Below are 22,503 nucleotides of genomic sequence, written 5' to 3' on the forward strand. Positions count from 1 at the left end.
GACTGCCTTGTATCGTCAAGACAGGGCTCCGGTCAACGATAGTCCGGTTTTGCGAGAGTGCAAACCACAGACTCGGTATAATTCGTACCTGGTAGGATAGTGACCACATTGGCAAATCGCTATCTGTGACCGACCTGACATATTTGAATGTTGAACCAGAATACATTCTAGAATTTGAAGTCCCCACAAAAGAGACATTACCTAACATGACTGAAATCATGACCTTTTCAGGACTAGACACTCTCGGCGTCCCCACAAAATATACCAGTTCTTCCCAGCAAGTAGTACAGTACTCCGCAGGACGAATGCAACGTAGTTAACAATGGAGTTGAGTCATCCGGTATTTTGTTTCAAAGTCATAAAATGTGAAATATTATTTTCTGTGAACGTTGGGCAGCCCAGTTTTAACAATTTCTGCATGAAACCAACTTGATTGATCCTCTACAAACATGGGCATCGAGGAGTCTCTGTCGGCCGATGGTCGCGAGAAGCTCAGAGATGAACTATTGGCCGCCAATGATAGATTCGTCCTTGAAATCCCCAAGGTCGAACTTCACATGCACATTGAGGGAACTCTCACCGCCGAGTTGAGGTGGAAGTTTGCGCAAAGAAACGGGATCAAACTGAGGATAGCTGAGCACGGTCCCGAGTTGAATAGTCTGGAGGAGGCGAAAGCTGCGATGGACCTGCTCCGACCAGACCCAAGCCGAGTCAACAACGACGAAGAGCGGTTTCAATTCTTCGAGGCGTATTATGAAGGATTCGAGTGTCTCAAGACGAGGGAAGATTATTATGATTTGGCGATGCATTATCTCGAGCACGCGGCCAAAATGAACGTCAGATACTGCGAGCTTTTCTTCGACCCTCAAGGCCACACGAGTCGTGGAACATCTTGGGCCGTCATGATGGAAGGGTTTCGAGAAGCCCAGAAAACCGCAGAGACTAGATTGAATGTTCGTGTTTTACTTGGTCTCTCTGACCGTGCAGCAAGCCCCAAACTAATTGTTGGAAACAGGTTAAATCGGCGTGGATCATGTGCTTCTTACGAGACATGTCTCTGGACTCGGCCATGGAACATTACAAGGCCGCACTCCCGTATCGAGACATCATCGTCGGGGTCGGGCTAGACTCGAACGAGGAAGACAGGCCACCGGTACTGTTTGAAGAAGTTTTCTCGCTCGCCCGACGCGATGGGTTCAAACTCACCATGCACTGCGACGTGGATTCAAAAAACACCCATGAGCATATCAGGCAAGCTGCGTCCGTCGTCGCAGGCAAGGGACTCGACCGTATCGACCACGGCATGAATGCCGCAGAGAAACAAGACTTGATCGAGCTGATCCAAAAACGTGATCTCGGCATGACTATCTGCCCTTGGTCGTATCTGCGACACACGACGTACGCGGAGCTTGGGCCAAAGATCCGGACTCTGTACGATGCAGGAATCAAAATCTGCATCAACAGTGACGACCCGGCATACATGGAAGACTGCTGGGTGTTGGAGAACTTGTTGTTGGTCAAACATCTGTGTGGCTTCAACGACAAGGACATCGCTGTCCTGGCGAAGAATGCTATCAATGCATCTTGGGCCACGCCGACTGTCAAGAACGAGATCCTTCGAGAGATCGACGAGGTATATAGCAAATTTTATTCTGAATAGTTAAAGGAGTCGAAAGGTTTGATTCCTGTCAAGCAAGAGCCCAAAAATAGCTCTCCACACCCTGGCTATAATATGAGTTTGCGCTCGAGAAACTCCGGGTCCGACAAGACACAGGGCCAGTTTTTTCCACTCTTCCACACTTGGTCCAATGCTTCAACCGCGAGCTTTTGATGCAAACAACCGAGAGTGTAAAAATTGTTGTACAACATACTTCGTAGCCACGTCTTGCTTTGGGCATCCTCGACAGGTAGAAGCAACCCAGCTTGGAACAAGGGCCAAGACATGGAGTAACCCCAACTTGTCCTGGGAGGAATTGTCCGCGCGTACTGGAAGATACTACTGACCAGATTTGTAGTATTGAGACTCCCTTCAGGCAGTTGGAAAAGTCGAATCAGATAAAGCAAAATCCCAAGCCTCCATACCTCGACAATGTCCAGTCGGGGACCCGAATAGTCAGAGGCATCCCACTGTTCGATAGCTTTGCCAAAGAGCATAGCTTGCTCGATGACTTCTTGAGATATGTTCTTCGAGTTAGGTTGTACTTTGCACAGGAATGTGATGTCGGCTAAATAGTCAAACAGATCAACGGGGCAGTAAAACACGTCGAATCCCCATTCCCTCTTTCCGGAAGGTGTCTTAAATCTTCCCAGTGTGGCTTTAATGTCTTCAATTGACCAGTGTGGCATTCTTGAACTTGTGGTTGCTCCCATGATATCGAGCCTGCTAGGTTGTGAGCATTTTGATTGGGATGCGGACGAGCAAACTACCATGCTATACGCTGTTCAATGTATATGCCTGCCGTTCTGTCCGAGGCACCCAACCTCAAAAATATGCTCGCAGCATTGAGATGTATTCCGAATTCGGCGCAGTCGCCAGAACATACCTGACACCCCACACTGTTAGAATTGTACAAACAAAACCCGAATAGGTAGGTAGGTATGTACATCGAGCTGTGCAAGTAGAAGCATGCAAACCAAAGACGCGAGCTCTGGCTGTTTAGAATCCTTTTCCAGCTCCATTCTGAGGAGTTCTGTAGCTCTCAGGCGCAGGTGAAGGCTGAAGCTCTTCAGATGTTCGTCTTCGAGTCGATTTGCTAGGTGACATGCAGTGGAAGCCGCCACGGCGCACCTTACTGAGCGTACCGATCGGGTCATTGGCAGGATGTAACGAGTGTAAGGCGTTTCAGCGGGGCCAGATCCCAGATAGAAGGCCGTACTGATTTCTCGCACGTCTAGAATGAGATTGTCAGTCATGGCCCATACCCTTCTGGTCTGTTTGAGGGCATACAGTAGTTGACGAATCCACCCAGATCGTCTCGCGTCAATCCTATATTCATAGGAATGCTCGAACTTATCCGTTGCAATGTAGAGATAGCCCGAGACTGGATGTCATGTGCGGTCGGCGATTTAAGCCTAGTGGCAACTTGATAGGGGTTGAGCGGCGCTTGTATTGACGCGGTCACACGTTGACAATCCGACAGGGACGAATCACTCATCTCACGACTTCCTGTTCTGTTTGGTTTCCTCGGAGAATACTTTTCCAGAGCGAGATGAGGGAGTTGCCATCCGGCATCTTCGTGGTTTGGGTCCATCGAGATCTGGCCGCCTAAGGTTCCCTGGCCAGATGCATTGACCCAGCGCAAGGTATACCCCTCGCATGATACATTCCTCAAGTGACAGCTTTTGCAAGTCGGCAGAGTCCGATCGCACTTTCTTCCTCGACGACGACATGTTTTGCATGCGATCCCGTAAACATTATTTCGACTCATGCCCAAAAGCGGTCGAAATATCAGTCTCGAATAGCTTACCCGATACCTGACTGGTCGGTCAGCAGTGGGACTACCGAAGACCAAAGGGCTAGAGTGAAGTGATTACTATTAAAGACTTGTGGTCTGGGCGACTCGAGGAATTCTGTTTGGTCAAGTTGGTCAATTTGGAGGGCGTATGAATGACAAGTGTCGGTCCTTGTTTGACCGAGGTCGAGATAAGAAGAACGCTATGACGAACAAGGGCACAATTTCAGTCGGCTCGCTACCATTCTCTCGGAACAAGGCAGCTAGATGGGGTCCACACAGGTCGACCTGTGGCTGTGGAATTACCTGCGCTTCTGACCAAGATGTATGAACTTGTGTGGTATCATGACAATCTCTTATCAGCTGTCTACATGTCGAGCTTTGTTTCGTAGGCCAACAACGGGCTGGGCTGCATTGGCATTCTTCCGCCATTGGCTGGTCGAGCCAGCTTCCGACCTGGCTGTATCAGGAAGTATCCAAGATATATTCAGGGCCAAATCCCAAGAGCATCAGAAGGGGTTTCTCGAACTATATCACATCACTTCCTTTCCCCCTTACTTGGTCAGTCCTTGGTCTCTTCAAACCTACACGTTTTGTCGTCGTGATGGCGGAAAAGACCATGGCTGATACAAAGACCACGACCGAGCCTTACCAGGACGAGGAACAGGGTTCGCTGCATGCCAGCGAGTATGCAGGGCCTTCCCGCGGCCATGGTGAACTGGAGGTCATAGCTATGCGTGAGAGGATTCCAGTCCTACGCAAGCTTAGAACTGTCGAGGCGTGGCTCGACAAGAAACTGGGCATAGAGACGACAGGTGCAGACCGTGTACCAGAAGGAGAACGTCGACCTCCAAGCATATTCAATGTAAGTAAATCACACACATACATAGACTTCTGTGATTCAATTTACCAACAAAATGCGGCGGAACAGATGATCTTCTTTTGGTTTTCCATGCTGATCTCGCCTGGAACCATAACATCGGGCCTCTTGGGACCCATCTATGGACTTTCCGTCAACGACTCCATCATCATTACGGTATTCGCATCAGCCATCGGCTCTGTGGTACCTGCGTTCACAGCCACCTTGTGCGCTCAGACAGGCCTCCGCCAGATTGCCGCATCCAGGTTTGCGTTTGGTATATGGGGATCCAAGATATGCGGCTTCCTCAACATAGTGGTCAACCTGGGATTTGGGACCGTCGCCTGCATTGTTGCAGGTGAACTCATTAGTCCCGTCAGCGGAGGAAAAGTCACAATTGTCGCGGGCATCATCATCCTCTGCGCCACGTCATATGCCATCTCCTTCATTGGATTCCGCTTCATACACCATTACGAACAAGTGGCCTGGACTCTGGTTCTGGTTCTAATGTGCGTCGAGTATGGACAGACCGCAAAATATTTTTCGCCAACCCCAGGTCTTTCATACTCGTCTGGTGCGGACAGGACCGGTGCTGCATTGAGTTATTTTGCTCTCATCTTTGGCACTTCGGCTGCGTGGTGCTCGATGTCGGGTGATTACTACGTCCACTATCCCGCAGACATCAGCAAGTGGCTAGTGTTCGGCATGACTTGGGTTGGATTGACCATACCCACCTCTTTCATGATTGTTCTTGGAAACCTCTTGGGAGGCGTCCTGCTCACTAACCAGAAAATGTCGGATGTGTACAACCAAGGAGGCATAGGGGCACTCATTCTGGCTACCATGTCACCTCTTGGTTTCAGCAAGTTTGTCTGTATCATATACACACTGTCTATGGGTGAGTTTCTTCTGACGTGACCGAAACCCGGTAAACCGTATGCTGACTTTACCATCTCTCAGTGGCTAGTTTGACTGCCATCTACTACTCTTCGTCTTTATCAATTCAACTATGGGGCAAGCACTTCATGGCCGTTCCGCGCTTCATATGGAACAGTCTTCTGGCCGGCATCAGTCTAGCTCTGGCCTGGGGAGGCAGAGAACATCTCCTTGCCATTCTAACAAATTTTCTTTCTCTCCTCGGGTACTGGACGATTTGTTTTGGTACAGTTCTCGCCTTCGAGACCTTTTGGTTTCGCCCACGCAACGGCGGTTACGACCTAGAAGGTTGGCAAGATCAGGATCGGATGCCGTTAGGAATCGCAGCTTGCGTGAGTCTTGCTCTGGGTATTGGAGCCAGTTTCTTGGGCATGAACCAGACATGGGTGAGACCTTCTTCAAATCCTTCCAGCATCCAAATGTTTCTTCATTTAGGCTGATCGATCAAAAATAGTTCATCGGACCAGCAGCCAAAGCAATCGGACAAGGCGGCGACCTTGGGAACTATTTCACCTTGGTGGCGGTCTGCTTGTCATACCCTTTTCTCAGACATTGGGAAATCAAGCTCTCAGGACGTTGAATGATGCCAGAAAGGTGCTTCCAACGCTCATTCCCGGAATATTATGATAACATAGAGAGTGATCTAGTTGAAAATAGTTGCAAACACGCTATTCAGGCACGTTGTGCCCGTGTGGAATCTGCTCGCTTTAAAGGCTACGTAGTCACTGTGGTTCGAAACATCTCTCTTCAAAAGGCATGCCGTTTCGTGGATTTGGGTTTTGTGCAGTACCAATCACTGTAGTCTAAAATCCTAACTGGAAACCATGCGATACGATAGTTACCATTCGAACAGCGTGAGATATCTCGGAACGAATGCCTTTCCCGCCCTACGTGCAATTCAATTTCACCTGGCTGTCACGGCTCAATCAAAAAAAAAAGGAATTCTGGTTTGGAGTGAAGTAACCGCCACTGCGCTGTCATTCGCGTCTGCTCATCGCGAAGCAAAAGCATATGGCCTAAGACCGAGACTGCGGGTGTCGGCGAAGACCGAGTAACTCGTTGATAACCTTCAAAACTGCCCGGTCGAGATGACTGTGGATCGTTTATCGTAATATTCATTGCAAATTGGGGCCCTCCGGTCGAAGACATACCGAGCCGGTGTCTCTGCGGTGAAGGCAAAGCTTCTATCGTTTATCCAATGCTTGGTGTGCAGAGAAGTTTCCGAGGCAGCAAAGGTACTCACCACCTGAAAATCTCGGATCCTTCACTCCATGAGCCTGAAAAAGCCCAGTAATAAGAATTCAGTCTATGTTGTTGTGAACAAGTGACTCCTCATAGCGAGCATCATCATCGATGTCGAAGCCTTGACAAGGAGAACCACCAATCCTGAGATGCGTCCAATCACCTCGAGCGATACAGAATCAACCTATCTGCTGGAACATTCTGACTCGACGGAAAAGCAAGCAACATGGTCTTCCGAGCTGAAGGTGCTAAGCGGCGGATCTTGCTCCCTGATCGTTGCAAACATCCTACAACTCTCCCTCAATATCTCGAGCATGCTCGTCATCAGTGCACGTGGGAAGATCGAGTTTGGGGCGGTGAGCGTGGCGACCACAACTGCGAACATCACGGGGTTCATTGTATTTCAAGGCCTCGCAACGAGCCTGGACACTTTGTGCGCTCAAGCTTGGGGTTCAGGAAAGCCGCACCTTGCTCGACTGCACGTGCAGAGGATGATTTCGCTTCTCGCTGTGGCAGGCATTCCTATAGCAGTCCTCTGGTGGAATTCCGGCCGTCTATTACCACTTTTACTGCCCGAACCTCAGACCGCCATGTTTGCAGGACTTTACTTGAAAGTCCTCACAGCCGGTATCCCTGGGTTCGTCGTGTTTGAAGCGGCAAAGAGAATCTTGACGGCAGAAGGAACCTTCCTACCAGTAACAGGAATCCTGTGTGCTGGCGCCTGTACCAATGGTCTCTTCGGCTGGATCCTTGTATGGGTGAGTCACCTCAAAATTTTTTTCCCTATCAAGATCGGGGTCCTGACGCTGAAACATTCAATCAAGCGCTACAACCTGGGTTTCATCGGTGCCCCGATCGCGGTCGCCGCAACATGGACTTTGATCCCGTTGTATCTCTTGCTCTACCTAGGTGCGGTGGGCAAGGGAGGCATCTGGCCTGACAAGCCATCCAGGGTTTTTGTGAATTGGGGTCCAATGTTGAGGTTAGCTATACCAGGACTCATCATGGTGGAGGCGGAGTACCTCGCATTCGAGGTCCTGGTGATTGCATCGGCGCAACTTTCGACAGCGAGTCTTGCCGCACAAACAATCCTAGCCACGCTGAATTCGATCTTTTGGCAGATCCCTTTCTCCATCAGCATTGCAGGTGCGACGAGGATCGCACAGCATATCGGCGCTCGATCGGCCACGTCAGCTAGAACAAGCGCCATTGTCGCCTTGGTCTTTACATTGATTTGCTCCTCAACGAATGGGACACTCATGTTCGCCTTCCGTGCCTTTTGGCCCACCATCTTCAGTGACGATCAGGATGTGATTGAGCTTGTCGAGACTGCCCTGCCTCTTGTCGCTGTCATGCAAGTGTTCGATGGTTTGGTTGCGTGTTGTAACGGAGTATTGCGAGCAATCGGCAGACCTTCGGTGGGTGGCTGGGTGAATCTCTCCAGTTACTATATCGTGGCGCTACCACTATCGTTATGGTCTTCCTTTGTCCTCCACTGGGGCTTGAGGGGGCTTTGGGTTGGTGTCACTGTCGCTTTGCTGATTGTCACGATGGCTGAGTTGGTTTTCCTTAGCCTGACTGATTGGAAGAAAAGTGTTGAAGACGCGGAGTGGAGAAACAATCGTCCACTCGATCAAGAGCTTTGATACAGCAGTGTGGCTTGTCAATGCACTTGATTTTCAGAAGGAATACAGTGCAGGAGATATGAAGAAGGATGCTAGGGTGCTGCAAAATACTTGACATTAAATCCCAATCTCGAACCGATATCCAGCCACTCGGCGCCTCAGAAATCCTCGCAACGCACCACGAAGAGGGCTACAACTTCATACGGATGCGCTTCTCTCAATCTGGCAACACCGCGCTTCGTAGTCGACGTTCCCACAATTACCATTTCCACGCGGTCTTCGGAGACGTACTCGGCCTCTCCGTTCCCGGGGGTTCCGATGTGCGGAGTTGCATGAGCTGCGACTTTGAACTGGCCAATCCCAGGGCTGACGAATGCTGTGTCTGTGTATTTCGGTGGCTCTCTGGTGTCTACCCCGGGACCATTAGGCCATGTGCCTGCACCGGTGGACCATAGTGCATCGAGGCACTTTTGGGTATGGGATTGAGGTACATAGAAAGTGAGTTTGTAGAGCGCCGTGTCGGTATTCTCCGACGAGGCTGACATGGCTGACATGAGGGGCTGGACTGAACTGTGATGGTGACGTTGTAACAGGACGAAGAAATAGAAGAGGTTTGATCAGTTTGTTGCCGTCAGTATGCAGTGTGTTATGGGAATAACGAGTTCCAAGAAGATTGTCGATAGATAAAGAAATCTTTGGTGTTATAAAGACTGTAACCAGCGAAGATGATAAGAATTATTTACGCTGATCTGAGTTTCATGGAAATATTCAGGTATCCCCGCCTGCTCTTACTCTGCTACCATTTCAAGTATATCAAGCACTTGTTCTTTCTGAACTAATGGAACGGCGTTTGTCTTCGCCCATATATCGGTCAGGGTGTTTACAGCAAGAGTATCAAAAAGATCCCTCGAAATGCCCACTTGCTTCAGCGTTCGCGGTAAGTTCAACGCTGAGACCAGAGCTTCGAGTATACTGGCAAGATCCTTCTGGCCACCAGAGACTAAAGACTCCAAGCCGGGGTCTTGTAGCAGGATTGCAGCCAGTTTCTGCTGCTGTTGGGCGTTTGCACCTTTCAAGGCGTTGTATCTGCACACGGCCGGAAGCAAGATACAGCTCGTTTCACCATGTGCCACTCCTATGGGGCCGAGCATATGGCCGATGGCGTGACTCCCGCCCTTCTCAGGAACGTACACGGTTGTCTTGACAGCTTCTACGGCTCCGAGCTGGGCATTGTGAATGGCGACCAGATTGGTAGGATCTTTGTGAAAAGCCAACAGCGCCGGAACTAGTAACTCGAGCCCCTCGATGGCTGTTTTGTCGCCCTTTTCGTTGGATTGGAGGGAGCATACAGTTTCCACACAATGGTCCATGGCTCTGACTCCGGAACCGAGAAAGAGGCGACTCGGTGTGGTTGCTGCGACTTCCGGGTCCAACACAACGATACCGGGATTCTGAACAGGCGGAGTAAAAAGTACCTTCTGTCCAGTCTTGTTGTTAGTGGCACCCGCAAATGATGTGTACTCGCCTCCTGACAACGAAGTAGGTACTGCAATGGTCTTGATCGTGGGAGACTTGAGGCCGTCAAATCCAGGTGACCTACGATCTGCCAGCTTCGCCAGATCGTCCTCATGGCGAACTCCATTCGCCAACGCCCATACTATCACCTTGACGGCGTCCGTCAGGCTTCCAGCTCCGATTGAAATGACGCAGTCAACTTCGAGAAATCGTATGTCATCCACAACTTCAAGGATCTCGGACCAAAAAGTGTGAGGCTTCATGCCAATTCTCATTCCCACGACTTTGCCTCCTAGCGCTTGTTTCATTCGTTCTCTAACGTCGCTATTCTTTGTCAACGATGCCGATAGGAGCAAGAATATTCTCTTGCATTTCAGTGTCGACTCTACATGGTATTGACATGCTTCGGCATAAGGCAATCCGTATGATATCAACGGAGCTGGTTGTTCCTTGGAGAATGGTTTAGTGATAAGCTGGTTTCCAGAAGCCATGATTCAATGATACTGTTCGTGAGTCTTCCGTCCACTCGATGAGCCAACGGAAAATGTCAGTGACTTAAAGTGCATTTAAACACTTACTTTACAAACAACCTAGATGATCCATGGTAGCCTTGCAGGATCCATGCACAGGAAACTCCAGACGTGACCACGGCCCGCGGATTAGATCAAGAAGGGCCATTTTTCCACCAGGGTCCACTTTAACAAAGGAGACAGTACCGTCGTTCACTCTCTCAGGTATTGCTTTGAAATCATTACTTTGGATATCATACAAATGTTCGAAACAATGAAAGACGATACGACGTGTACGGGTAGTCTAGCTCTGTCTTTGCCATTGGGCCGTTCTACTTAAGATGCATCGGACAAGTCTCAGAGAACCTTCATGCCGTCTTCTTCGCATATTCCTCCTCGGTCACCGGGTCATACCAATCAATCCCGCCCAGAGAGACAGCCTCGTGTACCATGTAGCTGCCATCGTCCGCTCCGTGCCAGTGGATGCCTCCAGGTTGGCACCAAATGACGTCCCCGACAGAGATGCGCTTGGGCTTTTGACCCTGGTCACAAACCCAGCCAGATCCGGCCGTGACTTTCAGGAGCTGTCCTTTGTCGTGTCGGTGCCAGTTCGTCCTGGCACCAGGCTGGAAATTGACGTTCACCACGGTGATATCGTCGCCGCTCTTCAGCATCGGATCCAACCAGACCTGCCCTACAAAGGTTCCAAAGGCTTCGGACGAGATCGAGGCTGCACCCTCGGCACGTCCATGTTGAGTGATGGGGGAGATTGGGGCTTTGATTGTCGTATCCCTCTTTTTGATAGAGACGTTGGAAGTGTACGATGACATCTTGTGACAGATTTCCGACTTGTAAAGCTGCTCGTCTTTGTTCGCTTGGGGGTGGAAAGCAATCTGGTGGCTTCTTTGAGTCCCGTGTGTGTTGTCAAGGGTCTGACAAATTCTTAGATCGTGTTCTTCTCAATTGATAAAGGTAACTCGGCTTAGCTTTTCTATGAGACGGCAATTTATACTTGCGATACATGGCTGTGAAGCACTCCTACAGTTCGTCAGTGATGGAGCGGTCCACTTCTCCTTTTCGGCCCGCGGCTTCATGTCAAGGTGGTTGACTAATAAGAGGGGCCCACTCCTCGCTTGTTCGCCTGAAACCAGGCTTGGAGATGGAAATCCTGCTGAACAATCAACAAGCTGTAAGCTCTCTCAGGACTACAGAGTAAGGCTGTTTCATGTTGTGCTCACAAATTCAGGCAGCCTTGTAGCGTAGTTTACACCAAATTCCAAGGCTATTAGTCAACACAAATTCGACTACGCTACCTTTCATCAGACTGTCAGCCAACCCAGATCGGCAAAAGGTAGAGAGGCTCGGCTATCGGTTCTACCATCGATATGTCTTCAGGTGTATGGGCAAGACCAAATACCATGAAGGCCGTCGTGTTACGAGGTGCAAAGGCACTTGTCGAACGAGATCGGCCTCTTCCCAGGCTACGGGACGACTATGTCCTGGTTAAGACGGAAGCCGTTGCACTCAACCCGACAGACTGGAAGCACGTCAACGGTGGCCTTGGTGCAGAGGGAGGTTTGGTAGGATGTGACTTTTCTGGGGTGGTCAAAGAAATTGGACGAGCGGTGACGAAATCCTGGAAAGTCGGCGACCATATCTGCGGCGTGGCGCACGGGAGTAACAAGTACCAACCAGAAGATGGTGCCTTCGCCGAGTATATCGTGGCAAAGGGAGACATTCAAATGAGGATCCCTGAGCATATGACTTTCGCCCAAGCAGCTACGATCGGTCTTGGGGCGACCACAGTCGGACAGGGTTTATATCAGCAAGCACTTCATCTCCCCCTGCCTCCACAAGCCCCACGGCAAAGACACGACAACAAAAATGTTTTGATCTATGGAGGCAGCACGGCTACCGGTGCCTTGGGAATTCAATATGCTCGATTGTAAGAATTTTCACCAGTTATCATCCGCAACGAGTGTCCCTAATAGCACGGATCCAAAAACTGATCTTGTAACCCATAGGTCCGGATTCTCGGTCTACACAACTTGCTCGCCCAAGAACTTTGATTACGTGAAAAGCCTTGGTGCAATAGAAGCATTCGATTACAACGACGAAATCTCCATCTCCAGATTACGAGACCAGACAAAAGACAACGAACTCAGGTTGGCATGGGATACGATCGGTACACCAGCGAGTGCGGAATTTTGTATGAAGTCCCTGTCTACAAGATCGGACTGCAAATATGGGTGTATTTCTTATCCTCCAGTCCCAATATCTCGAGCGGACGTCAAAAATGTAGGCACACTAATGTATTCTGTCTTTGGAGAGCCCTTTGAGAAAAGGGGAAACAATTTCCCGGCAAGTCCAGAGGATTTTGCTTTCACCAAGAGATTCATGGCCATAACGGAGGAACTATTGGCTCAGGGACAGCTTCGGCCACATGCTGCCCTTGTAGGGAAGGACGGGTTGGAAGGTGTGCTGAAAGGTATGAAGGACATGAAGGATGGTAAAGTCAGCGGTCAAAAGTTGGTTTATCTTGTGGCTGATACGCCGTGACTCGATACCATGTCGAGACACTATCTTGCAAGAAAGGTTTGCGGTTCACTCCATGGTCCAACATAAGTCTCCTACTGCAAGTTATCTACCTCATGGCTAATGTGAAGCCATACTGCGGAGCAATCAAGGTTCTACACGTCCAAACTTAGTCTTGCTAGTCTTGTGAGGGAATACAGAAAAGGAAAACTCACTGTCGTCCGTGGGTCATCATTCGTCGTCTTGAAGATCTTCAAAGCTGCCTCGCCCATTGATGCTTCGATGCCAGTCTCCTTTGCCGCTTTCAGGGCCAACGACACATCTTTGACACACAGACGAGGTGCAAATGTCGGCCGAAATCCATTTGTAGAGGCTGATTTAGCATGAATGCCGGGGACTGGTTGAGCGTTGTCCATGACCCAAGAGTCACCACTCGACCCTTTGATGCACTTGTAAAGAGTCATCTTGTCCACTCCATGTTTGATGCCGAACGCCATGCCTTGTGCTGTCGTCACTATATTGCTCAGACCAATGTAATTGTTGACAGTTTTGCACACGAGGCCCGCACCGAGTTTCCCACAGAATGTGATTCGTTCCGGGGAACCCATTGAATTGAGAATTCCTTGAATGCGTCTCCGTTTCGGGTCCGAGTTATGTGCTCCCTCAAAGCCTACCATGAATGACAAAGTCCCGGCTTCGGCGCCTGCAACGCCTCCAGAAACTGGCGTGTCGACATAGAGTCCCTGAGTGGCATCCATGATTGAGTGTCCAATGTCCTGCGAAACCTTGACTTCGATCGTACTACACTCCAACATCAAACGATCTGCAAATTTGCTGGCCGCTACGACTCCGTCTTGGGGGTCGAGGTAGACTTCCTTCACGTTGCCGCCGTTTGGAATCATAGATATCACCGTCTGAGACTTCTCTGCCACCTCTCTCGCGGTCCGAGCAATTTGAATCGGACCAAACTGACCAAAGTTCTTCACAAACCGCTCACATGCTTCGGCAACGACATCAAAGACGTGTAGGGTTGTAGTTGGCGCCATCTTCTTGCGTATATTTCCAGCCATATGGTATCCCATATTTCCGAGGCCTATTGGTGATTAGTTGGCCTTAGGGATCTAATTCGCTTCAATGGAATAGAACAAACCAATGAACCCAAAATCCCCTTCCATCTTGATGAATCGTTACCAAGGTACGAATCAGTCCTGGAGAATGTTCCCTCAATGCCACCGGTGTCTGTACAAGGCAAGTAATAAGGTCACAGCAATAAAACATACAATTCCAAAAGACAAGAGAGATCTTGGACAGAGGTCAATGGTCTGCTTCTTCACTTCTATTTCCAAATATGTAAAAGACTCCTCTAAAGATTGTACATAGGATTCGGCTGCATGATCTTATACGCTTGACACACGGAATATGTCAAACCACTTGATTCCCGGAGCAAGTCCTACGGTAGTCGGAGAAGGACAAGGCATAGAATCCGTGTCAAGGAGCGTTGAATTTCCTGTCATGAAGCCGAAGTCGAGTGAGTGCGAAGTCACGTCTATGGTTGAACTGGGTTTGAACCCGATGTCTCGATCTCTGGAGCGCCGAATAATTTACCATGGGCCGCGGTGAAGAGTTCAAGTCTTGCGAGTTCTAAGTGGAAGAAGACATCAACGATACAACATTTACTGGGAATACCCCAGTGAAGTTGACCTGTTCACTCGGCCCGCGGATCGGCACAGTCACCAAACCAGAACAGAACGTATTACTGAACATGCCGACAGTGCGATGACGACGGCAGCACAACGATGCCCGGTTCTTCGGAATTCGATGTCATAAATGATTTTCTAGTTGGGGAGTAGATATCTCTCAATGCGAAATCCAAAGCGATCGAGATAGTGTCACTGACATTTCAGGAAGTATCCACTTTTGGTATAGAGTTGAGCTGTAATCGTATGCAATATGATGCATTCAGAAGACCCTTGGTAGTCAAACATGCACACTCAACGACAGAGAGAAAGCCTTTGATCTTCTCGCTACAGAGGTAACTCCGCGGCTGTGAGATGATGCTGCTGACAATTGATACCCCAACATAGTCGTGCCATCTTACAAATCCAGATGTTGGATTGAGCTCGACTACCATATGCAGACAATATTGACAACGCACTTTTCAGTCATACCTCAACGGTGGTCTGACTTGAAGACATTCTGAAATCATTCTGAGCCTTTCTGCCGTTACCCAACCACCATTTCGATACTTGCAAATATCATTGCCATCATAAAATAGAATGGCAAACACCAATGCCGAACACTACTTGGGTGACCTCGAGGCAGCCACCAAGGTCATCCCAGCGGACCAACCTTATGTCATGATGAACCTGATGAAGTTCAAGCCACACGCCACGTACAGCGCGGACTACCAAGGACCCAAATTAGGAGCGGCGCCAGGGAGGGAGGCGTACATCCAATATAAGAACATGTTCGTCCAGCGAGCAGGCGAGATGGGGCTGGATGTTTCCATCGTGTTCTTGGGCAAAGCACACACGCAGATCGTCGCGGTGCCAGAAGAAGGAGAAAGTTGGGATGTCGTCCTTTTGGTCAAGTTTGCGTCCTGGGCCGCTTTCAAGTCGGTCCTCCAAGACGAGAAGTACAACAGGGAAATTCAACCACATCGTGTCGCGGCGTTGCAGGATTTTCGAAGCTTTTCCGTCACCGAAATGTCAGACTTTTAGAGGTTCATGACCGGATAAGTTGATGTTACAGTCCTAAAATGCTGCGGCCGTTCACTACTGATCTACACGTTAGTTAATGAGCCTTACGGGGTTAGAGGATCTTTTAAGGGAGCAATCCTCGAACACACGTCCGAAGTACGTTTGCACACATGTATAAATTTATACTCCAAGTTCTACATCACATACGATTTGAGCAAAAACTAGAAGGTGCCTATCGCTTGGTTGGAATCGCACATCTGTTGCGGACTTCTGATCATTGGAATTACAAACTCACAGAGGTTGGGCACAGAAGCCTCCTTTTGGGTACAGTATTGTCAAATATTTAATCCAGATGGTACTTCTTCCCTTAGTGAAACTATGCGGCTACATTTTCGACTGCAGCAACAAAATCCCTCAAAAACATCCAGCGGACATTCTCTGCCGCATTGGCCGCCTTCCAATTCTTCACCGTACCGTGTGGGAACCATTCCAAGCCACTCGCCTTGTCGAGGACGGTCGGGTCGTGGGCGATGATGACGAGGACATTGTCCGTCGCATCGAAGACCTGCATACGTTCCACGGAACGTTTGGCTTCTTGTAAATCGTGAGCAACATGTGTTGAGAGGTCATAGTAAGGATCGACCCCCTTTTTCCTGGGGTGAATGGCCTCGAAAAGGTGGCCCGGACAAACCGAAGCGTACTTGGACACGTGAGGAGACGGTGAGATTTCCGCAGGTAGAGGCAGGTACTCGGTGGGCCGGAACTCGCCGCCGTGATGAGCCGTATCGCCGCCCATGAAGATGAACGTGTCCTCGGGGTCGCCTTCCCGGGTGGAAGTGACTCGTGCCAGACCGCACGTGTGCCCGATGGCGTGTCCGGGGGCGTCGAGAAGGTAGAACGAACCGTCCCCGAAATGATCGATGGCTCTGAGGCCGCCAATCCTGAACCGAGACCGACCGTCAAAGTCCAGCTCTATGTGGTCCCGGTTCGCGAAATCAGAGCTCAAGAGAGGCGACTTTTCGTTCTCCGGGTAGGTAGGGAAAAAGGCCTCCCTGACACCGGGACCTGTGATCAAAGCCGTACTAGGTGGGAACTGGCTCACGTCTCCCGTATGGTCGAAGTGCCAATGACTCCACACTACAGCTTCGATCGCGCCGCCCTTGACGTCGACCCCGTTCTCCTCGAGGACTTCGTTGACGTTCTTGGGGATGTGAAAGGCCCACCCCGGTCCGCTGATCAGGGACTGGACGGCAGGAGGGTGGCTCTGCCAATCTTTCCTCAGGCCCAAGTCGAACAAGATCTTCCGGCCTGAGGATACTTGTTCGACCAAGAAACTGACTGCCGGTACTGTCATCTGTGTGTGGCCATGGATGGGCGGGGTCATGAATAGATCCGTGGGTGCCGTAACCCTGGCCGTGCCATCGATGATATGGACCTTGCACGAAGCTCCTGGAGGAGCGTTCAATGCCTCGGGTTTCTTGGCGGGATGAAGGAGTGACGGTGCCATTGTTCCGGAAATGTTTCTGTCGTAGGTCGATTTTCCGCCGAACTTTTTCAAGGTAAGGGAGTACTTATACTTTCTATTTTCTAGACGTGATCATAACCTAAACAAGAGATTGCCGATCTTCAAGAACGCACAAGGGGATACATTGCCCGACTGTGATTTAAAATCAAGTATATTCGAACTCAGGAGGAGACGTCACCCAAGTCGTCGTTTGCCTTGTTTCCCCGGCCGTAACCCCGTGGGGCAGAAACAATCTCTATGGCCATATCGAGGTCATATTCCGCGGGCCGCACTCGATCGTCAAGCATCAAGATGCGTATTGCTTGTTCCACGGGCCGAAAGCGATCCGGAATAGTTAAATGACTGATCGTGGAGATCGACCGGCGTATTCGACTGTTATGGCGTATCAGACTGTCCTTCGTAGTGGTCAGTAATACGAGCCCGATAGAAACATGCTGACAGAGAAACACTCACCAGGAGGGGTAATTGATGCTCCTTTCTACTACGATCTGATATGGTAGAGAGCAATCCCTCACTTAGCGGGGTGTCAGACTCATCAATGCATCCCCATATGGCGCGGACTATTGCCAATCTCTCCCAACGCCCTTGCTGAATTGAATATATTGTAAGTATCTAATGTTCCTTCTACCAAGAGGATGAAGGACAGCACTGTATACTTGACAACTGAAGTTCAGCATAACTCAAATGATGCTTAATGAAAGTGAGGTTGCAGTTAAAAGCTATGCAATAGCCAGAAGCCGACACAAAATCCATCCTTCAGTCAATCTTTTGATCTGTTACGGTGTTGAACCGTTCAGGTTCCAAGTGACACTGCGAAGCTCATCAGATGTGAAAATCAGGTAAGCTTCTATTCTGGTCACTGGTAAACACTAATACCGGGTATTCTCGTGCACTACTGGGCCTTTCTTTCTGATTCAATTCAAATGTTCCCACCACTCGCAACAGGATTGTACTTGAACTTGTTCGAAAGCGTGGCTTGGGGAAATAAATTTTGCTTGAATTGCCGCAGCACTAGTTGCTAATTGTTGCTTCCGCTCCGTTGTTGCTTGTCGAGCGCTCTCCGACTTTCTGAAGATCAATATTCTGTGTCTTCTCTTCGTCAAGTCTTTGCGAACTATTACGCAATTCGATAAGACCGCTTCTGGAAGGGTTTCCTGCTGGCCAGTAACAGCGCTCTGGCTTCTGGCAATTGCCACAGACGGGTTTAACCCCATCACAGCGCTTTCGGCTTGTGATGCATCGTCCACATCGCGGTCTTTCGACGTTGCTTCGACCCCAACTTGTTGCCCGACCAGAAAGATGTGTACAGACAGGTTGACTACCTTGTCCATGGGCTTCGGGTGAGTCAGCCTTATTTCAAGAGCCAACGTGTTTGAGCATATTCGATTCGGAAGCCAACAACGTACCTGGAATCTGTAGTTGCGGGCCATTTTGACAGTGATTTTTGGTCTCGTCAGAAAGACTGGATATTTCAGAGCTTTCCAGGCCCGGTGCACCTTGGGAGGTGGTCTCTGCACTCAAAGAGTCACTCATGCTGTCTTGATATAAGTATGAACAAGGATCTGTCCTGGACTATTGCAGCGACCACGTGTATTGAAAGGCGCTGAACGAAATGTTGAGAGCACACAAGGAAGAGCACATCTAACCTCCAGACGATATGTTGTGAACCTGATCTACTTATATACATGGTCTTCAAGCAGTGACGTCCTATATTTGGCAGTGTCCTTGCCAATCTCGATGCTTCTCAGTGTCGACCGGCTAGAGGATCAAATGCCTTTACTACGAGCAGAGATGTCCACTACAGGAGATGTTCTAGCGGTGAAAGTCTTGCTGCATGGAGGGGCCGAAAAAAGAACAAAGCAGAATCCCATTTTCCATCGTTGACATCGTAAGTCACATTTGCCGTTCTTGACATCGTAATGCCAATCTACAAGGACCAGAGTGGGATGTATGGCTTCGGAGTCGAGAGTATCTATGGAAAAATGCCAAATTTCTTCGAGAATACAATCTGCTGTTTCCAGGAAGCAATAGCTCTTGCACAACGAAAGGAGATGGGCCGTGCTAGAAAGGGAGAACATTGATGGCGTAGTAAAACCATCATGTTGCGTCTAACACACTGTGGAGGTAACGCGATACAATCACACAACTTTCTGAAATCGATGCCGACTTTAAACATCCGGAGGAGAGCTCGGATTCAAGGACAAGATGGGATTGGTCATTGCAAAGGCAAAGGTCATTAAATACGGGATACCAGATTGTAGATTGCTCATCAAATTAGTTCTTTTGTTCGACGACAATTTTCAGAACGTCGACGTGAGATCGTTGGTAATTGACAGGGGGGGTACACCATGGTTTGCCCCCCCTGTCAATTAATCCGTACCAGACACCCAATGTCGAGGCCTATCATATACATTTTGCTGTAGACGCCAGCGCCGTTGCTGAATTCGTGGACCTAATGCGTACTAAAGAGGAGCAGGCCTCTTTGGCGACATTAGCGGCCTCCATACATCACCCAAGGGATGTTCCATTGTGGGAGGAAGGCCATGCGAGCGACCAAGTCCGTTCGAGACCAGTCCTAGAGAGTGAGCTAGAAGTCCAGGATTGAAGCACCGTCGTGATCTGGCCCAACAGCAGGCTCTCCTTCGACTCCGTACGATACCAGGTACTAGTCCTATTCGGTCAGTTACGATCAAAATTCTCGAAAGAGGCATAGTACCGTTTCTTCCAGGTTGCATGTCGAAGGTCACGGATTACGGAACGAGCTTTTGCGAACAGCCAGAGTCGCAACGTGCTTTTCAAGAGTATATGAACAAATAAACTATAATCAACCATTTCCTGTCTCTCTCACACACACTTTGTAAAAGATTTCATCCAAGCATCTCCACGTCAAGTCCAATGGCCCTCATAAACAAGTTGACGTTACCAAGTCTAACACTAGACATCTCTGCAGGCAAAGCCTTGCTCTGTTGAACCGTTTCCATCACTCTGTCCTTGACTCCAATAACCAGTCGCTGTTGTTGTTCTGGACTGGCCCCAATACCCACCGCGGCCAAAAATTGCCAGACATACATATCATCGCCGGCATTGACGGCAGCAGGGAAGATTGAGCCCAAGACAGGCTCGAGCATATCGAAGAGACGATTGTATAGCTCTGTCCACTGCTGCCATTCCTGGTCGGAAACACCGCCAGATTCTTTGACGATCTCGGCGCGAGTCAAAAGCATCGTCAACATGGCGACACCAATTTTGGTGTGCGCAACTTGCACAACATTTGTGTGATCAATCAGCAATCCGAGTAGGCCAATGATGATGTTGATCGGCGCCTCACTGACATATTGCATCAGGCATGGCATGACAGTTTGTGAGAACAAGTCGATCTCTTCGCGCACAGCTAGTGACGGTTGGGATTCTCCAGGAGCAAGACGAGCGTCTCTGATGACGTCCAGCTGGTCGAGGTGGACAACGATCATGGTCAAGATCGTTACTCGTTGCTCTTGATCGATTTGATGGAACACTCGAGGAATGGCCTTCTTGCCCTTGGCAAAAGACAGAAACGCAATGAATGGATGTGTCACCGCGGAACCAGGCACAATTGGTTCCAGGATCTTCAAATCTTGCCACAGCTTTGTGTTGAGCTCCTGCATCGTTTGCCGCCATTCAAGCTGAGCTTGGATTGAGTCGGCATCGCCCTCGGTCGGTGGAGGAGGCATCTGCCGTACGTTGTCTTCAAGACTCATCAAAGTGGAATAGACCGCTTCAATATTTTTGAGTATCGTCTTCCGATCACTTGGCGCACCCTTCTTTGCACTGGCGGGTCGTCCATCAGTGTTCTCTTGTCTTCTGATGTTCAGCAGAGGCTTTGGTGTTTTGGCATTGCTGAACGAAATCTTTCCCAGGCTTCCTTCAATAATCAATTGCTTGTTCTTTGGTTTCAGCTTAGCAGCTTCGACAGCGCGTTGAACTTGTTGTTGCATCCTCTGCATGTGGTTGTCAGCGACTATCTGTTGTTTTCGGCCACGGACACGATTTCCGGTTTGGAACAGATAAGTTTGTGCAAAATGACCCAATGGCTGAGTAGGATGCTGTCTGGGAGCGCCGCGTATCTGACTATAGACCTGATAATAGAAATCCTCGTTAAGGGTTGCTTCAGGATCGGCATCTGCGGAAGCTCCGGTTGCCGTCACCAGTTGTTGAAGTTGAATTCGTGTAATGAAATTTTTATCTTGCGGTGTCATCAAGCCATTTCCCTTGGAGAGCATGAAGATCTTATGATTACGCTTGGCTCTCTTCGCATCTTCCTCCAGATAAGTCCGTCGTTGTTCTTCGGACAAGTCCATCAACTGCTGAGGATGAGTTATAACAGGGAGACCTCCAGGTCCCATTGATGGTATTTGATCCAAACTCGGCTGCGGAGAGTGTCGAGCCCGATTAGGGTTCTGGAGAATCTGAAGAGGCTGATGTCCTGGTTGTTGAGGCTGTGATGGCATACGATTGTGGCCTCTGGGGGGACTTGACGAAGGAGGTGGCGGGGGAGGTGGTTGATGAACGGCTTCAGGTGGTGGCATCTGCGGGAACGGCTGTGGTGGTGGAGGCTGCATGTGCTGGGCCGGGAACGGGAATGGCTGATGCAAAGGAAATGGATGCTGATGCAGTTGCTGCTGCTGCTGCTGTTGTTGTGCAAGAAGTGCAGCTTCTACTTCCTCCAAACTCATCATCTTTGGGGGTTCAGCAATAGGCGCCGGGGCTGGAGCAACAGGTCGAGCCGTGCTGATACGCTCCTCTTGTGCTCGAGGCGCTGCTTGTGCTTTTGAACTCCATGCCCCTGATTTTGCCTGAATATCTGGGATATACCCTGGATCTTGATATTTCTCATAGCCCGTTCTCTTGGGTTTGGGGGCTTGGGTGGGACCAGCCGCGGGGGCCCCAGGATGCTGCAAGCTGTAACGGACATGTTCTTGCTCGAACGCATCCGACACTTGGGCAGTGTTCCCGAAAAAATCGAAATCTTTCCCGCCTGCGCCTCGGCCACTCGGCCCCTCTGCGCCGCCACCAAAGGTATCGTCGTTGAAATCGTCGCCCGTTTCTTCGAGTCGATCTCCGAGGCCATCGTAAGTATCCTCGAAATCGATTCTGGAAAATAATTAGCGAGAGTCTCAATCTTTCTGAGTGGCGACCTACATTTCCTGGTCGTCATCATGAAATGCCTGCAGTTTACGGGCTTTTGCGACCTCGTTGAAAGGGTTGCTGTGCTCAAATATTCCCTTGTTTCCTCCTCCAGGTTTGTCTCTGGGCAGAGAAGTGTCGAAGCCGAAGAACGACATCGCGCCGCGAAACACGCCCAAGTTTGAGTATTGTTGATTTTGTGCGAGAGTCTAGCTGTCTATCCCTTCTCTACCCCACTCCGACTCTGTCCTCGAGTGAATGAGCAGTAGGACATACATCCAGTACGATCAAAATTGTTCGATGACAGAAAAGCGCCCAGGCCTCCTTGACAAAAAGATGTGGAAAGTTGTAGATCCAAGACAGAGAGATGTGTGGCTCAGGATCGGATGGGTGGTGATCTAATTCGACAAACCAAAACTGAATGAGGAGTAATAAGTGGTCGA

At 49.7% G+C, this 22,503-nt stretch overlaps 6 protein-coding genes across 6 annotated transcripts; 2 read left to right on the top strand and 4 right to left on the bottom strand.

The window, feature by feature from the left end:
* Positions 1–4,056: 4,056 nt before the first annotated feature.
* PV06_08645 (uncharacterized protein) lies at positions 4,057–5,827 on the top strand (the record flags this gene model as incomplete). The annotated part of the gene is made up of 3 exons (XM_016410000.1): positions 4,057–5,209; positions 5,272–5,633; positions 5,702–5,827. 3 exons carry the CDS (start codon positions 4,057–4,059, stop codon positions 5,825–5,827), a joined length of 1,641 nt encoding a protein of 546 aa, XP_016259022.1.
* Positions 5,828–10,506: 4,679 nt separating this feature from the next.
* Positions 10,507–11,161, bottom strand: PV06_08646 (uncharacterized protein; the record flags this gene model as incomplete). Its single annotated transcript, XM_016410001.1, has 2 exons — positions 10,507–11,041; positions 11,151–11,161. 2 exons carry the CDS (start codon positions 11,159–11,161, stop codon positions 10,507–10,509), a joined length of 546 nt encoding a protein of 181 aa, XP_016259023.1.
* A 362-nt stretch (positions 11,162–11,523) lies between these two features.
* On the top strand, positions 11,524–12,697 carry PV06_08647 (uncharacterized protein; the record flags this gene model as incomplete). Its single annotated transcript, XM_016410002.1, has 2 exons — positions 11,524–12,083; positions 12,163–12,697. The coding sequence occupies 2 exons, from the start codon at positions 11,524–11,526 to the stop codon at positions 12,695–12,697; spliced, it is 1,095 nt and encodes a 364-aa protein (XP_016259024.1).
* Positions 12,698–12,828: 131 nt separating this feature from the next.
* On the bottom strand, positions 12,829–13,848 carry PV06_08648 (uncharacterized protein; the record flags this gene model as incomplete). Its single annotated transcript, XM_016410003.1, has 2 exons — positions 12,829–13,766; positions 13,824–13,848. The coding sequence occupies 2 exons, from the start codon at positions 13,846–13,848 to the stop codon at positions 12,829–12,831; spliced, it is 963 nt and encodes a 320-aa protein (XP_016259025.1).
* A 1,900-nt stretch (positions 13,849–15,748) lies between these two features.
* PV06_08649 (uncharacterized protein) lies at positions 15,749–18,327 on the bottom strand (the record flags this gene model as incomplete). Its single annotated transcript, XM_016410004.1, has 3 exons — positions 15,749–16,921; positions 18,019–18,231; positions 18,304–18,327. 3 exons carry the CDS (start codon positions 18,325–18,327, stop codon positions 15,749–15,751), a joined length of 1,410 nt encoding a protein of 469 aa, XP_016259026.1.
* Positions 18,328–19,658: 1,331 nt separating this feature from the next.
* On the bottom strand, positions 19,659–22,443 carry PV06_08650 (uncharacterized protein). The gene is made up of 2 exons (XM_016410005.1): positions 22,076–22,443; positions 19,659–22,027 (listed from the first exon to the last, which is right to left on the bottom strand). Exons 1-2 carry the CDS (start codon positions 22,216–22,218, stop codon positions 19,765–19,767), a joined length of 2,406 nt encoding a protein of 801 aa, XP_016259027.1. The 5' UTR covers positions 22,219–22,443; the 3' UTR covers positions 19,659–19,764.
* Positions 22,444–22,503: the final 60 nt, after the last annotated feature.

The sequence above is a fragment of the Exophiala oligosperma genome (genome assembly GCF_000835515.1).
Source record: "Exophiala oligosperma strain CBS 72588 unplaced genomic scaffold supercont1.9, whole genome shotgun sequence".
NCBI classification, from domain to species: domain Eukaryota; kingdom Fungi; phylum Ascomycota; class Eurotiomycetes; order Chaetothyriales; family Herpotrichiellaceae; genus Exophiala; species Exophiala oligosperma.